Source organism: Cervus canadensis, chromosome 23, assembly GCF_019320065.1.
Source record: "Cervus canadensis isolate Bull #8, Minnesota chromosome 23, ASM1932006v1, whole genome shotgun sequence".
NCBI classification, from domain to species: domain Eukaryota; kingdom Metazoa; phylum Chordata; class Mammalia; order Artiodactyla; family Cervidae; genus Cervus; species Cervus canadensis.
The window spans coordinates 2,135,903-2,152,718 of NC_057408.1; the positions used below are offsets into that span (position 1 = coordinate 2,135,903).

Consider the following 16,816-nt stretch of genomic DNA (forward strand, 5'->3'; position numbering starts at 1 on the left):
GTTTCTTTATGCCCATTGTATGGATGGAAGAACTGAGACTCGAGAGATGAGGTGACTGCCCAGGCCACACAGGCAAAGAGTGGAAGAGAAAGGAACTGAACCGGAACTACCTCCCAGACCATCGTAGGTTTCTGCTCTTCAAAGGTGGTGTCTGAGCGAGTTGTTTAGCTGGTAGCACTTAGCATGGCTTGTGTTTGTTGAATTAATGAATGAATCAACACATCAAGCATAATTTTATCTATTAGTTGACTTAATAAGTATCTATGGTATGCCTATTATGTGCTGGGCCCTCTTCTAGGGACTGGGTGGTGAGGGGGCAGACACAGCAGTGAACAAAATGGATGCAGTCATTTCCTCATTCAGGGGACCTCATATTCTACATCAGGGAGAGGAAGAATGACTAAATAGAGCAGTTTATGTAAGTCAGTGATGTGGGGACAGTAAACAGAGGAGGAGGAATAAAAGGTCCAGGGCTGGGAGTGGGATCTTGCTAGGCAGATGGGACCTAAGCAGAGACCTACCTAGACAAAGGATGAGCAAGCCATCTGGGTAGGAGTGCTAGCAGGAGGGGACGGCACGTGCAAAGGCCCTGAGGTGGGACCGCGTCTGCTGGCTTCAAGGAATAGCAAGGAGGGAGCAAAAGGGGTGGGACCAGCCCCTGGAAGTGCTCTCGCTCGTACTCTGACAGACCCGGGAGCCTCTGCATGGTGTGAGCAGAGGAGACACATGGCCTGAGGGTCTGGACAGCTGCAGACACAGGCAGGGCCTGGGTGAGGCAGAGGGGCCAGCCAGGAGGTTTGACCAGGAGGTGCTGAAGATGGGGAGGGGCGTCTGACAGCTTTTCTGACAGAAGGCCCAATGGACGGGGGGGAGTTAAGGGCAGAGAGGAGTTAAGGGCACCCAGTTTGCAAGGAGACCAGTGACTGCATCCGGGACAGCTCAGGGTGTATTCACCCTTCTGGCTGCAAAGGTCTTATTCCTGAGCTAACAAAGGTCATAGAAGGTCGTGGCACTGTTGAGAAGACAGTGCCTCTCTGAGAGAAAGATTCACTGCTCTCATTCTGCTTCCAACGAACGGCCACGGTTTTGCATCTCTCTCCCAGGGCAGGCTTTGCTCAGAGTCGCTCTCTGCCTGCCCCTGGTTGGAGCCAGCTGAGCACAGAGCCCTTACTGCTGCTTCAGTAGCAACGAAACAAAGTAAAGAAACCATGAAACACCAACAGGGAAGGATGGCGGGGCGAGAGGGGGAGACGAGCGGAGTGTGGAGTGGAGGAAGGAGAGAGAAAGGGCGGGGAAAAGGAGAGGGGAGTGATGAGAAGGTTCCAGTCACAAAAGTGATCAAGATATAAGACACTTGAGCAAATGTAACAGGGACGTGTAGCCTGTGTGTAGTAAGTGTAGAAAATGTGTAGGAAATGGCCTGACTGAGATACTCAAGGAGCACCTGGATAGACAGAAATGAGCGCCTGGGGGAGCACTTCATGGTCTAAATGTGCAATTCTCTGCACATACATTTAACAGCAAAACGATCATAATTCCAACAGGGTTTTTTAAAAAGTCACCTAATGTCTTGATTTGAAAAGGTAAGAACAACTAATATTTTTAATAATGAAAGAAGACAAGTATGGACAGAAATTAAAACAGATTATAGAGCTGCAATAATTTTCAAGTTGTTGGGCTGGCCCAGAGATGCCAAATCAACTGAACAGAGTTCACCGACCCTAACCAGGCTGCATGGGATGTTCACAGTTTGTCCCTGTCCTTACATTTTTTTGGAGCACTTTATCCTTGTCAAGATTAAATGTTTTCTTTAGATTTTGAGACCATCTTGAGATGTAAGGTGGGCTATTATCTTTAAACCCATTTATCAGAAGAGCAAATGAAAGCTCATAAAGTTGGAGTTTGGGATTGACATGTACACACTACTATATTTAAAATAGATAACCAATAAGGAGCTACTGTATAGCACAGGAAACTCAGTCTACTAACCTGAATGGGAAAAGAATTTGAAAAAGAATGGATAGTTGTATGGGTATAACAAAATCACTTTGTTGTACACCTGTAATGACTACATCATTGCTAATCAACTATACTGCAATATAAAATTAAAAGTTTCTGTAAAGATGGTGTAGTAACTTGTCCAGGGTGACCTGGTGAGTTTCTGGCAGAGCACCTACCCCAGCTGAGGACCCTGGTTCCCAGCGTGGGCTTGTCCCACAGCCCTTCTGTGCCATCACAGGGACCTCATGTGACCTCACAGATATCCATGACACTGGGCTATATGTGAGCTGTCCCTTAGTGTCCCCATCTGGAGTAATCTCTTGGGCTGGTGGGGCAGGGTTGAGGTGGAAGATGGGGTGACCTCCATCAACCCCTACCTTGCACAGAGAGGGGAATGTTTCAAGAGACACCAGCCTGCAGGCCAAGATGTTGTTTAATTCAAACATTTATTTCTTAAGTGCCCTCGACATTCTGGGCACTGGCAGGCCCTCAGCAGCTCCACAAACCCCTCAAGATCTTGCCTGCTTCCTTCTCTGTCCACCTCTGCGTCCCCGCCCCCAACAGCTCCAGGCCTTCTTTCATGTCTATTGCCCCTTGACTCCTCTTGCCCAAAAGGCAATGTGGCCTCATGGTGGAAACACACCAGATTCATCTCTGATGGTCTGGAGTTCTGGTCCTGACTCTGGCACGAACTGGTGCTGGGGCTACAGCCTCACCTCCCTGGGGTGTGGTCCCTTCACCTGTCAGAAGGACAAGACCCCCTTCCCACTCTAGCTCCCGGGGGTAGCTATGAATCTGGAGCAGGGCCAGCAAGCAATGGCCTGTGGGCCAAATCTGGCCCACCACCCACTTATGTACATCCCACAACCCAAGCAAAGGTTTTACATCTTTAAATGGTTGAAAACAGTCTAAAGAAAAATAGCTTTTGTGACATGTGAAAATTACATGGAATTCAAGCTTCAGTGCCCATGAATGAAGTTTTCATGGAACACAGACACATCCATTTACTTTGTTGTTGTGGTTGTTGAGTTGCTAAGTCGTGTCCAACTCTTTGCAACTCTATGGACTGTAGAACCGCCAGTCTCCTCTGTCCATGGGATTTCCCAGGCAAAAATACTGGAGAGGGTTGCCATTTCCTCCTCCAGAGGATCTTCCCAACCAAGGGATCAAACTCACATCTCCTGCATTGGCAGAAAAATTCTTAGCTGCTGAGCCCACCAGGAAGGTCCAGTTCCTGACTACTCTAACTTAAAAAAAAATAGCTTAAATAAAATCCATTGACTTAGGTATCACCTATGGCTACTTTTCTGCAGCAAACACAAAGCCAAATAATTGAAACAGAGACCAAATGGCCTAAAATATTTGCTATCTGGCCTGCACAGAATAAGTTTCCTTATTCCTGGTCTAGAATGTTAAAGTCATGTCCTGGAAGTCACTTTATACATGGAGAGACTTATGAATAGTAAGTCTGGGCACAGAGATTGGGCCATGGCAGGAATAGAAAACCTGACTTCCTGAAATGATGGACATAAAGAACTGGATTAGATCTTCTACTAGAGTGCCCACCTGACAAGCCAGGCAGCTGAGGGGCAGCCCGAGTCTCTAGGAGGCAATGCCCACCTAGCCAGCTCCTCGGGCCAGACCCGCATCCCAGCCCCGCCCTCCTCACGCATCACAGCCAGCCCGCCCTACCCTTCCTTCCATGACTGTCTTAGTGGCAGGCATGACCTCCCCTCCCTCCCCTCCAGTCCCACTCACGTGATCTCATTGTTCACGTCAGTGATGTCGATTCTGTCCAGGAACCAGCCCGGTCTGTTGCCTGAGTTGTCATGGCGAATCCGAATCTTGGTCAGGGGCCCCAGGTCAATGGCATAGATGGTGAAGGTATCTGTCTGGGAAAGATCAGAGTAGCATTCATGGGGTGGGGGCAGCCCTCCCCACCTCGCCATCAGCTTCACCCTCCCAGGACCTGGGGCAGCCTGAGGCCAATTGTTAGATCCAAAGCATCAGGAAGGAGGGGGCATGGAAAATGTAGCCAGCCATCTGGGGTTTGGTCTGCACTACCGGCTTCTGTTTATTGAATTATCATTAATATACAACATTAAATTAGTTTCAGGTGTACAACATAGTGGTTCAATATTTTTATACATTATGAAATGATGACCAGTTAAAGACCAATTATCATCCATCACCATACAAAGTCATTATAACATTATTGACTATGTTCCCTACGTGTACATTACATCCCTGAGACTTATTTATTTTATAGCTGGAAGTCTCCACCTCTTCATTCCCTTCACCTACTGCGCTACTGTCTTTTCACCTGCCCCTGCCAGGGAGGTCTTCTCATTTTCACTGTGTCCTGGAAGGTGGAGGGAGGTAAGAGGGTGATAGAAGTGACTGTGAGAGAGGGGTAGGGAAAATGGGTTGACTGAATGCCCGCATTTGTGTTGTGGGGGATGTGTGTGTATGTGTAGGACCTGTTGCTTGCATGTATGTATGCAGATACTACATGCTGTGTGTGTACGTATGTGCATAAACTCCTTCAACCACAAATTCTGATTAAGTATCTACTATGAGTCAAAGTGCAAATCCGAAGTAATTGACAGAAGGTAAAGTGTAAGACCTAGACTGCTCACCATTCAAGTGGGAAGAGAGACCACTAGAGAAGCCTTATATGATACCAGTGTACATATATGATACCAGTGTACGTATATGATACCAGTGTACGTATACGATACCAGTGTATGTATACAATACCAGTGTACATATACAATACCAGTGTACGTATACGATACCAGTGCACGTATACGATACCAGTGCACGTATATGATACCAGTGCACGTACATGATACCAGTGCACGTACATGATACCAGTGTACGTACATGATACCAGTGTACATATATGATACCACTTTACATATATGATACCAGTGTGCGTATATGATACTACTGTACATATATGATACCAGTGTACGTATATGCACTGGAGGAAGCAGATGACACTAGGGCCAGAGAAGTGAACCCGATAAGTGAATGAGATCTTCTTGACTATAACTTTTAAACTACTTATTGAAAAGCATTCTAAATTTACAGAAAATTTGCAGAAACAGAGCAATGAAATTTTGTATACCCTTAGATCTTGTTTTCTCTCTCACTCTCTCTTGCCCTTTCTCTATTTTTTGCCTGAATTATTTGAAACTATTTGGCAGATATCGTGATCCTCTACTTTTGAATTCTTCAGCATGGATTTTCTAAGAATAATATTCTCATATAATCTCAGTGCTTGTGTGCTCAGTAACAAGTCATGTCTGACTCTTTGCGATCCTATGGACTGTAGCCTGCCAGGCTCCTCTGTCTATGGGATTCTCCAGGCAAGAATACTGGAGTGGGTTGCCATGCTCTCCTCCAGGGAGTCTTCCCGATCCAGGGATTGAACCTGCGTCTCCTGCAGCTCCTGCATTGTAGGTGGATGGATTCTTTACCACTGAGCCACCAAGGAGGCCCATACAATGACAGTACAATTACCAAATTCAGGAAACAAAGTCAACACAATATTATTTAACATGTAGTCTACATTCAAATTTCATCAGTTGTACCAATTACATCCTCTGCAGCAATTTCCTTCCAATTCTAGTCATCATAGTGGCTGCGTTTTAAAGGAAACACAGAAATAAATCCTGATCTTCAAGTCATGGGAAGGTGGTGTTGAAGAAAAAAGCAGGGACATCCAAAATAGATCAAGCAATGAGCCCAGAAATATTTTTAATGGATTTGTACATTTCTGGTTCTCCTCTCTGTTGATGAGGGAAGCTGGCTTTGGGATGCTGGCAGAAATGGGAAAGGTGACATGAGAGACAGTCTTCTAGCCAGAGGACCCTGTAAAATCTCAAGGGACAAGAATGACAGTTGCATTTTTCCATGCTTTTACTACTACACCTGGAAGGAGAGGATCCTGCATTTCTCTAAATGCTCAAATGCCGTTGTGGCATCACTGCCTCAGGATGTAGGTTGAGCTTCTCAGCTGTCATTTAAGGCTCTCACGCCCCCACCCCTTCAGTTGGTCATGTCAAGCTTCTCAGAGGCAGCACCCACCATGGCTTGGCAGTAACCACAGCAGAGTGAGAAGACCCACCGTCCAATGTCCTCCAACTGGCCTTCCGCACTTCCACCCCACACCTCCCTCGTGTGGTTCCGTCTTCAGGGAACACCTCTCACTGTCATCGTCAGATCAATACCATATTCCTCCACCATGGCCCAGCTCACACGCCTCCTCCCCTCCAAGTTTCCTCCAAAGCCCATCTTCTGGTCAGCACTTCCTCCCCGAACCCCGTGCCCCCACTTAGCACCTGAGGGTCTGGTACCTATGCCGCCTCCAGTTAGTTCCTGGGCGCTTCCTGGCACCAGACCCCACCTGTGCCTTTCCTTATGTCCCCACCACAAAGCCCCGGTGCTGTGGACGAGGTGCTTCCCTTCTACCCGGCTGGACTGGACAGGGCATAGGGCTGGACACAGCAGTTGCCGTGCAGGCTGGGCCTGCCTTGGGAATCAGCAGAGGGCTCCCTCCATCTGGGACCCACCAGCCCCCTGGGGGAGCCCACACCCTACCTGTCCCTGCTCAAACTTGTTGGACTTGTCTGACTTCTTCAGGGGCCGCTCGCCGGTGTCCCCGTACTCCTCCCCATAGATGGTCAGGAAGACGTTGGCATCAGTGCCAGCCTTGGGCACATTTCCCGTGATCACCTGTACCTCGTAGGTGTTGGCTGAGGGACACAGAAAGGCACAGTGTTGAAGACACCGGGGCCTCGGGGTGGACCTGAGGCTCAGCCCATCAGATCTAGCCAGATGGTGGAAGCAGGAAAGACCTCGGGGTACACCCACGTCTACACTGACATGGAGGCAAACCGGTTCCTCCTCCCTACCCAAGACTTCCCTTCACCACGAAGGCCAAGAAGCTGAGAGTTCTGGCAAGGCGCTGGTCCTCAGCAACCCTCCTGCTGATGTCCCCATGATGAGTCACGGCGCATTATACCAGGGCTCCTCCCAAGAGTCTCAGAGCAAGGGCAATGCCAGCCCCAGCAAAGAACAGTCCGTGGTGACATTTCAGCACAGCCCAGGTCAGGAGAGCCGTGGGGGGCCCCACCTGCAAGGTGGGCTGGGCATCCTCCCCTCTCGGCACCCCCCCAACCCTGGGGGCTGAGTGACCCCTCTGCAGGCTTACGCTCAGGACCCTCTTGGCCCGCGGGCACCAGCTCCACCACCAGCTCGTTGTCCTCCTTGCCCCGGGCCAGCCAGCGGTGGGCATCGAACTTGTACTCCTGGATCACCTCCTGCATCCCGGGCTCCAGCTCCTCCTCCTCTTCTTCCTCCTCGGTCTCCTCCTCCTCTTCCTCGGAGGAGGACTCCTCCTCCGATGAGGACTCCTCCTCCTCGTCCCCCTCGTCGCTGCCCTCCTCCTCCTTCTTCTTCTTCTTTTTCTTCTTCCTCTGCAGCTTGGCCTTCAGACGTTCCTTCCGGAGCAGCTGCCGCAGCCTGTCCTTCTCCTTCTTCCTGCGCGCCTCCTCCTCGGGCGTGAGGTCCTCCTCCCGCACCACCAGGTGCCGCAGCCACACGGTGTCCACGTACCAGCTGGGGCTGAAGCCCTCGCCCGTGTGGCCAAGTCGGATCTTGAAGACCTGGCCCACGTCCGCCGCCTCCAGCTGCACGAAGCGCGGGGGCAGTGGCTTGGGGGGGGCGCCCTCGGCATCCTCCCCAGGGCTCTGCGGAGCCAGGGGCTGGGGCCTCTGAGTCAAAGCTGCCCGCGCACCTCCTCGCCCACCCCCCGCCCGCCCAAGGCTGGTTTCCCTGCCCGACCCCCCTCCACCCAAACTGATGTCTTCTGAACCCCTGGTACAGTGGGTCAAGATGGGCTTCTTCCCCCTCTCTTTCTCATTCTCCACTTTAAACACACACACACACACACACACACACGGCACGTCACAATCACTCCTGTTTTTCTTATTTCTGTATCTTTGCTCCCTCCTGCAGAATGTTTTTATTCCCTCCTCTGCCTCTAACTAAACCTATTCATTCCAGTTCCTGAGCTTTATTATTACCTTTTTTTTTTTAGTGTTGTGACTTTCTGTGCTCTCTTTCTGAGCATTATTTTTTCCCCAGAATTAATCATATAAAACTTTTCCAAGAAGGAAAAAAAAAATGTGCTGTTTGTCAAAGACAGAAGTCTACCCCACGCCCCCAAGAGGCCCCAGCACCCCCCACACACACCCAGCCCTCCCCTCCCCGAGTGCTCAGGGGGGTCCCGGAGGTTGGCGAGGTCTCGGCCTAGCCTGGATGCCCTCTCTGCCCACGGGCACTACTGTCTGTGCACTCAGCTCTCTCCCGCACTGGGCCTAGCACACGGCCGGCTCAAAGGGCAGGGATTTAGCTCTGCTTCAGAGAAATGGGTCCTCGACCTGCCATCTGCCACTCTGGTCTGAGCCTGACATTGAGGGGAGGTCTGGCCCCGGCTCAGGGGACGGCCCCCATGCTGAGAAGACCGAGGCCCAGGGCTGCCCCATGAGCTGTTCAGTGTCCCCCCACAAGTGGAGCTCAGACCTGCAGGAGAGATCGGGCCTCCTGACTCACTGTTCATGAAGCCACAATGTAGCCAGAACTCCTCTGTGAGAAAATGAGCAGCCAAAATGGAGCCCAGGACCCCCTGAAAGAGGAGTGTATTCTCAGCTTTGTAGGGATGGGCTCTGGATATGGGAAGTTCCTTCTTCAGCACATTCCAGTGGTTCCTGGTCACAGCACCCTCGCAGTCTGGCTCACTTGCCATCTCTCTCCCCCATCTCCTCCTCTCCAGTATTTTCCAGGTCACAGCACCCTCGCAGTCTGGCTCCGTCGCCGTCTCTGCTCCCCCATCAACCTGCCCAGCTATGAAGGAGGCCACCACCACACCCAGCCACGCAGTCCACTCACATCCAGAAGACGCTCTGCTCCTAACACCTCCATGACTGGTCACAGTTTCCTAAGAACTTTCCCTGACACTGGCCATTTTCATCCTTCCAGGGGCTGTGAAGCAGGCCAGGTAGTTACTGTAAAACTAGGTTTGAGCTGATACAGAAGCTGAGGCTCAGGGAGGTGAACCGATCAGGCCTCTGCACTCTCAGCCGTGTCAGGAGAGGGTTGGGCTCCAGGAGGCCTCCTCCACCGCTGACATTCCAGACACCCATGACCCGGGCCCAGCTCAGCCAGGACCCTCTCTGCTGGGCACTGGGTTAGGACCCTTTGCTGAAGGCCAGGCTATTTATGGCACACACGCAGAGCAGCCAGCATGAAGATGCTACTGCAGAACGGATCTGCAGACGTACACATATGCACGCATGCACTTGTGTCCCACATAAAACCTTCACGTGCCCTTTAAAAGGCACCAACCTGGGTCCTCCTCTCCTGCCAACAGCATGCGCACATTCTCACCTCTTTTTCTCTGCTACTCAAAGGGAAGTGAGGTGGCCTGGGGCACTCAGAACAGAGCCAAGAGACCCCGAGCCTCCCAGTATCCTGGTTGGGAGGCATGGCCCTACTCTTAGGCTGAGTGAGCTGTCGAATCAGAGGACAAGGCTGGAAATGAATGCAGTGACCAAGGCTAGCGCCATATTTTGCTAAATTAGAATCAACCCTCCAGCCGTTCTCAGAATTGGCAGCATGTTAGTATCACTGGTAGAGATTTTAGAAACATACCCCAGTATTCTTGCCTGGAAAATTTCCTGGATAGAAGAGCCTGGCAGGCTACAGTCCATGAGGCCACAAAGAATCAGACACAACTGGGCACACACATACACACACACAGAAAACATATCCAACCATAGAGGTTCTCATTTCATCGATCCAGGTGTAGACTAGGCGGCACTCATTTCTTAAAGCTCCTCAGACGGTTCTAATAAGAAGCCAGGGCCGAGAACCAATCCCTCTGTGTTCAGACATATGCTGAGCCCTCTCTTGGCCCTCCCTCCACCACCATGGCTTTACCCCCACACACCTGGAATGTGTCCTTGGACGCCCGTTCAAACACCTTCGCGCGGCTGGAGAGGAAGAGCACTTCTGTCTTGCCTTCCTCGCCATAAATCTGCATGAAAACTCGGGCAGTGGAGCTTGCTCCGCCTACATCCCCGGTCCAAACCTCAACCTCGTAGTGGGTCACTGGGCGGGCACACGGAGGAGAAGCAGGACATTCAGTAATGGCAACAGCAGTAACCATGGTTACAAAGCAAACATTTCCCAAACCTATGCCATGTGTCTGCTGCTTCTTAGGCATTATCTCGTCCAATCCTCCCTTCAGTATCATAAGCAGTATTATTGCCATTTTGCAGATTGACACACTGAGGCTTTGAGGACTTGAGTCGGTTGTGGAAATGGCAAACCTAAGCAGACTCCAAAGCTCAGTTCTCCTCTGTGCCACATGTGTCCTCTGGAACCAGGAATGAGGTCAGCACACCAGCTGGCACCCTCTGCTGTGTGCCTACCCCTGGGTAGACACTGTGGGGCAGAAAGAAGCAAAAGGCTATGTGTTTGTCTTTTTCCCGTATTTTCAGTAAAGGAGGATGGTTGAAATGGTAATCTTCATTTAAATATAGGCATCTTTCAGATGATACCAACAGAGCTACACAGAAAGAATTTGTCTCTATGTTGAAGAAATTCTGTTAAGTTGTTAGAGGGTGGAAATGTGTTATAAGTATTCACCATTAGAGGACGCTTCTTATAGGCGAGCAAAATGTCTCCAAGAACTATGGGACCATATTTTTTTTTTTTTCTAAGTGGCTATTACAAGACTTGTCCTCTCAGCAATGCTGTAAGGTGAAATCATAATTTTTTCAAGTTAAGACTTATTTTCAACAAGATAAGGGGTCTCCCATTACCACAGCAATGTGAGAAATTGGCTGCTGAAACCGACGGGACTGGCTGAGAGCCGAAAGAAGTTGAACTAGATATATGGCTTTAGCTGGGGGTGAGGTTGGGCAAGCTGATGGACAGAAAGGAGACCCAGTAAAAGCCAGCATTCTTAATGGGGAGAACCCCAGTCTCTGTTCCCTCTCTCTGGTTTCAATAACAACCAGGATTAAACAAAATTAGGAGAGATAAAAATTAGCATGCAGAGAACAAGAGCCAGCTGTTGGAAATGAACATGTGGTCGCTGAAATAAAGTATTCCAAAGAAAGGGTAAAGTCAAGGACAGCACGGAAGAACAAAAAGGAAAATTCCCAAGAACAAAATGATGGAAAGATAAGAAAATCAGAGGAAGCTTAACAAATCTCAGTTCTAAAGAAAACAGCAGACACAGAGAGTTGGAAATTGTCAAATAAATAAATACAAAAAAAAAAAAAAAGGTCTCAGAGCTAAAAAAAACACTGCTAAATTCAAGGAGCTCTTGAGTTCCCAGAAGACTGGATGAAACCAAAATCACAAAAGATACTGAAGACATCATGAAATTTCAGAATGCTAGGGATAAAAATAGGATTCTGCAGGTCTTAGAGAGGAAAAACCCAAAGGTTTGGGTAGCAGAATGGCATCAGACTTCCCAGCTGTAACCCTAGGAGCCAGAAGGTGGTAGGAAAATCCCTTATAAACTCTAAGAGAAAATGAGTTCTAGATCAGAATTCTCTAGCAAGCCAAATTATGGATCAATGGAGAGAGTAGACCAGAGACATTTGCACACATTCAAATTCTCCATTGCAGTGGACAATGAACCAAAGAAGAGGAAGACATGAAATTCAGAAAACAGGAGACCTAACCCAGAGGAGAAAGACTGGAATGTCCAAAAGATGGTAGAAAGGAAGTCTCAAAAGGAAAGCTTCATTGCAGCCCAGAGAACAAGACAAGAGTTTCCCTTGTGACGGGAGTTGGAGAGAAGGAAGTAGAGTTCCTGTTGGATTTGAACCTATGAAAAGAACTTTAGTTCTGTTGGAGAGATGGAGATAAGATGGTGTTATGGAATAACAGTGTCCTCCCAAAATTCATATGTTGAAACCCTAGTCCCTAGTATCTCAGAATGTGATAGCATTTGGAGACAGGGCCTTCACAGGGGTGATTAAGTTAAAATGAGGCCATTAAGGTGGGTCCCCATCCAATATGACTGGTATCCTTACAAGGAGAGACTGGGACCCAGACATTCCCATGCTCATAGGAAGACTTTGTGAGGGACAGTGAGACAGTGGCCTTCTGCAAGCCCAGGAGATAGATCACAGAAGAAACCCAACTTGCTGACCTCTTCAGCTTAGATTTGCAGACTCCAAAACTGGGAGAACACAAAGTTTTGTTGCTTAGGCCACTTAGTCTGTGGTAATTTGTTATGGTAGCCCTAGCAGACTAATACAGATAGGTGGGTATACAGATGGGTATATAGAAATATATATGTGTATATTAAAAACTCTACTAATGAATAAATGAGATTATTATTAACTCCAGAAAAAACAAGTTGTATAGAAAATGAGGCATAATTTTTATGAGTAGGTATCTCAGCAGTGAATAATATTTACATGGTTATAATAATGTAAAAATCAAATGTTGATTATTGACGGTTGGAGGGAGGGGATATATGTGTGTGTGTATAAATGTAGGTGTGTGCATGTGTTAAAAAAGCTAAATCCTCCTATTCCATAGTAGGAAGTTAATAGTTAATGTCTATGACTGAAAATAGTTAATGTCTGTGACCAGCAAATTTGGAAAATTCAGCAGTGGCCACAGGACTGAAAAAAGTCAGTTTTCATTCCAATGCCAGAGAAGGACAATGCCAAAGAATGTTCAAACTACCCCACAATTGCACTCATTTCACATGCTAGCAAAGTAAAGCTCAAAATTCTCCAAGCAAGGCTTCAACAGTACATGAATCGAGAACTTCCAGATGTTCAAGCTGGATTTAGAAAAGGCAGAGGAACAAGAGATCAAATTGCCAACATCTGCTGGATCATCAAAAAAGCCAGAGAATTCCAGAAAAATATCTACTTCTGCTTCATGGACTAGGCCAAAGCCTTTGACTGTGTGGATCACAACAAGCTGTGGAAAATTCTTAAAGGGATGGGAACACCAGAACTCCTTACCTGCTTCCTGAGAAACCTGTGTGCAGGTCAAGAAGCAACAGTTAGAACCGTACATACAACAATGAACTGGTTCAAAATTGGGAAAGGAGTACGTCAAGGCTATATATTGTCACCCTGCTTATTTAACTTATATGCAGAGTATATCATGGGAAAAGCTGGGATGGATGAAGCACAAACCAGATCAAGATTACTGGGAGAAATGTCAATAACCTCAGATATGCAGATGACATCACCCATATAGCAGAAAGTGAAGAGAAACTAGAGAGCCTCTTGATGAAAGTGAAAGAGGACAGTGAACAAACTGGCTTAAGCCTCAACATTCAAAAAACGAAGATCATGGCATCTGGTCCCATCACTTCATGGCGAATAGATGGGAAACAACGGAAACAGTGATAGACTGGGCTCCAAAATCACTGCAGATGGTGACTACAGCCATGAAATTAAAAGACGTTTGCTCCTTGGAAGAAAAGCTATGACCAACCTAGACAGCATATTAAAAAGCAGAGACATAACTTTGCCAACAGAGGTCCATCTAGTCAAAGCTATTGTTCTTCCAGTAGTCATGTATGATGTGAGAGTTGGTTAAGAAAGCTGAGTGCCAAAGAATTGATGCTTTTGAGCTGTGGTGTTGGAGAAGACTCTTGAGAGTCCCTTGGCCTGCATGGAGATCAAACCAGTCAATCTTAAAGGAAATTAGTCCTGAATATTCATTGGAAGAACTGATGCTGAAGTTGAAGCTCTAATACTTTGGTCACCTGGTGTGAAGAGCTGACTCATTGGAAAAGACCCTGATGCTGGGAAAGACTGAAGGCGGGAGGAGAAGGGGATGACAGAGGGTGAGATGGTTGGATGGCATCACCAACTCAATGGACCTGAGTTTGAACAGCCTCCAGGAGATGGTGAAGGACAGGGAGGCCTTGCATGCTGTGGTCCATGGGGTCACAAAGAGTCAGACAGGACTGAGCGACTGAACGACAACTAAATGACTGAAAAAAAATCAAGCAATTGATAAGTGTATTACTGATAATATGGAGATAGATTTCTGAAGAAAAAGCTAAAGTTATTAAAAATGTGTTACCTCTGAAGAAGGGAGATGGGTTGGGGAAAGAGATAGGTAAGGGAACTGCTGCCTTTTTAATCTTTATCTTGTAGTACCTGTATTGTGCTGGGCTTAGTCGCTCAGTCATGTCTGACTCTTTGCAACTCCATGGATTGTAGCCCACCAGGCTCCTCTGTCCATGCAGATTCTCCAGGCAAGGATACTGGAGTGGGTTGCCATTCCCTTCTCCAGGGGATCTTCCTGGAGATTGAACCTGGGTTCAATCTAGGTTCAGAGATTGAACCTCGGTCTTCTACATTGCAGGCAGATTCCTTACCATCTGAGCCAACAGGGAAGCCCAGTACCTGTATTGCTCTGATGGAAATAGAGTTTTAACTCATAAAAAGAGGGAAGGATTTGATTCTGCACACTAGCAGGCACCATTACAAAGCCTGTGTATGTGACACAGTCCTCAGAGAATTTACAGGTTACATGGGGAGAGAGGACGGACACAGTGTTCTCACACAAGGCTTTCTGGAAGAAGCAGCAGTGAGTTCATAGTGGGTTCTTTCTCAGAGCAGCTTCCTGTGGCAGCGAGTCTAGGATGGCTGCTTTCAGGATAAACACAAAAATGCAGAGGTGAGGGAAGGGACATTGTCTGTACCAGGTTTGGACTGATGATCCTCTAGATAACCTCTTGTTTCTTTAACCCCTACTTAATCGATGGCTCTCACATCATGTACAATAGGTAGCCAGATCACACTGAATTTCACCTCCACTCAGAGAGGTCACCACCCCGTCCACATAGTTTCCTCTTCCCTATTTTGCTTTAACCCCTTATCTTGCTTCCTTTCCTTCCTAGCTCTTACTTGACATTATACTATGGATTTATTTTTTGTCTCCCATCATGGAGCGTGAAGTCCATGAGGAAAAGGCTTTGATCTGTTTTTCTCATGATTGTCTCTACAAAGCCTAAGGCAGTGTCGGCACAGAGAGACAGTCAACGTACACATATTGAATAAATGAATGCATAAACAGCTTATCTCTTCACTAGCCTTCCCAGGGGGAAAACTATTTCTCAAGCTCCTCCTGTACGCAAGGCCAAGAAGGTATATTTCTCAATAAAGTCATCTACTGCCTTTCTCCCAAAAAACAATGGTTCATCCACCGAGTCCTCAGGTTCCCCATCTGTAGAAGGAGCCTCCTTTCCCTCCCAGAACCCTACCAGGGGCAACTGGAAGCTTCCCACTTTGAGACAAGATCCAAGTCACCCACAATCCCTTTTCCTTCCCCGCTGCCCCACCCCATGGGGAGCAGTGTTGACAGTCCCGTCACGGCTGCCTCCATACATTTCTGGATGTCGACCACCTCGCTGGGGTAGAGCTCCACCTCCAGGCGCCCGTCAGCCTGGTCCTTGTCCAGCCAGCGGTTGGCAGGGAAGGTGTACATCTTGCCTTGGCGGGGCACGCGAATCTGGACACTGCCCAGGAACCAACTGGCATGCATGCCTGTGCTGTCGTGCCCGATCACCAGCCGGTTGATCTGGAAGGAAACACGCGATACATGTGAGCAAGGGGCCAGTGTAGAAGCCTCCATCCTTACGCCCCCAAAACACCAGGGCAAGTGGCTCCCCTCAGCCGGGTCTCCAGCTCTTGAGAAGATACAGGCTCAGCAGGAAGGGCTGGGTCCCAGGTCGGCCTGCCCTCAACAAGCCAGGAGACCAGGGCCCCACCTCTCCAGCCTGGAGCCTCTGTCCTTTTGTCTTTAGTTCAGCCCACCTCCCAGGGACGTGGTGAGAAGCAAGTGGGGGGACAGGTGTGAGCGGAGCTTTGAAAGCTCCAGTATGTACTGAATGCTAGGCAGTGGACGTCCTAAGAATGTGGGGGCTGCACAAGAAAGCAAACGTTCAAACTATTAACCATCGGCTTCTGGTGGCCATGTCGGTGATTTGGCATTGTTCTGTCTTACAACATACACGGTTGTACATGTTTTTGCACGTCTCCTCTGGCACAGCCATCCTACAGGTGACAATATGCAGACAACCTTTTGGGGCTCTGTCATTCTGTGTCCAGTGCCTCCTCCCACTCTTAGAATCAAGGTGTATTTTTCTCAATAACGCTATAGTTCAGTTGCTTTGCTATTTTATATTTTATGTTAATCTTTGCCCACAGATGTCATAGATGAGCACATAAATGTGCACGTTATCATCCTTAAATGTACCTCGTTCTTCAGTGTTTGAATGACATTTATGTTTTTGTTTTTTTGACATGCTACATCCAGGCCAATTCTAACATCAGATGGAATTCTCAGATGGCCTTTGAGATCCCTTCCAGCCCCCTGGATTCTCTCTGTGATGGTTTGGAGGGGTGGTGCTAGTTGTGAGTCTGTTGCCCAAAGGCCAGATTTAGAAAATTATTCCTGTAAGCCTTGCTCTCACTCTTCTGCATCCTGAGCTCCTGTTTGCTGCTACTAATGAAAACCTATCACAGTTGAGCGCCTGGAGGCCAGTCCCCTGGAATCCAGCTACGTCTACAGACACAGTCTGAGAGCCTTTAGGGTGTGGGCCAAGGAGCACGGGAGAGCTTCGTCATCTTTCTGTGGGGCTGGCGCTGTGACAGAGGAAAGACAGGAACAGGTGTTTTCTGCCTGATGTGACAGAAAATGCCACGAAAGCAGGGATCATCTGTCAGTCGCGAAGCGG

At 48.3% G+C, this 16,816-nt stretch overlaps 1 protein-coding gene across 2 annotated transcripts in view; it reads right to left on the reverse strand.

Moving 5' to 3' along the window:
* Positions 1–16,816, reverse strand: part of LOXHD1 (lipoxygenase homology PLAT domains 1) — a 193,735-nt gene that overhangs the window by 81,584 nt on the left and 95,335 nt on the right. For both annotated transcript variants that reach the window (XM_043444370.1, XM_043444369.1), the window contains exons 17-21: positions 15,465–15,657; positions 10,022–10,182; positions 7,223–7,700; positions 6,610–6,764; positions 3,760–3,893 (exon numbers count right to left, since the gene is read on the reverse strand). In XM_043444370.1, the coding sequence (XP_043300305.1) occupies positions 3,760–3,893; positions 6,610–6,764; positions 7,223–7,700; positions 10,022–10,182; positions 15,465–15,657 (1,121 nt within the window). The remainder of the gene's footprint in view (positions 1–3,759; positions 3,894–6,609; positions 6,765–7,222; positions 7,701–10,021; positions 10,183–15,464; positions 15,658–16,816) is intronic.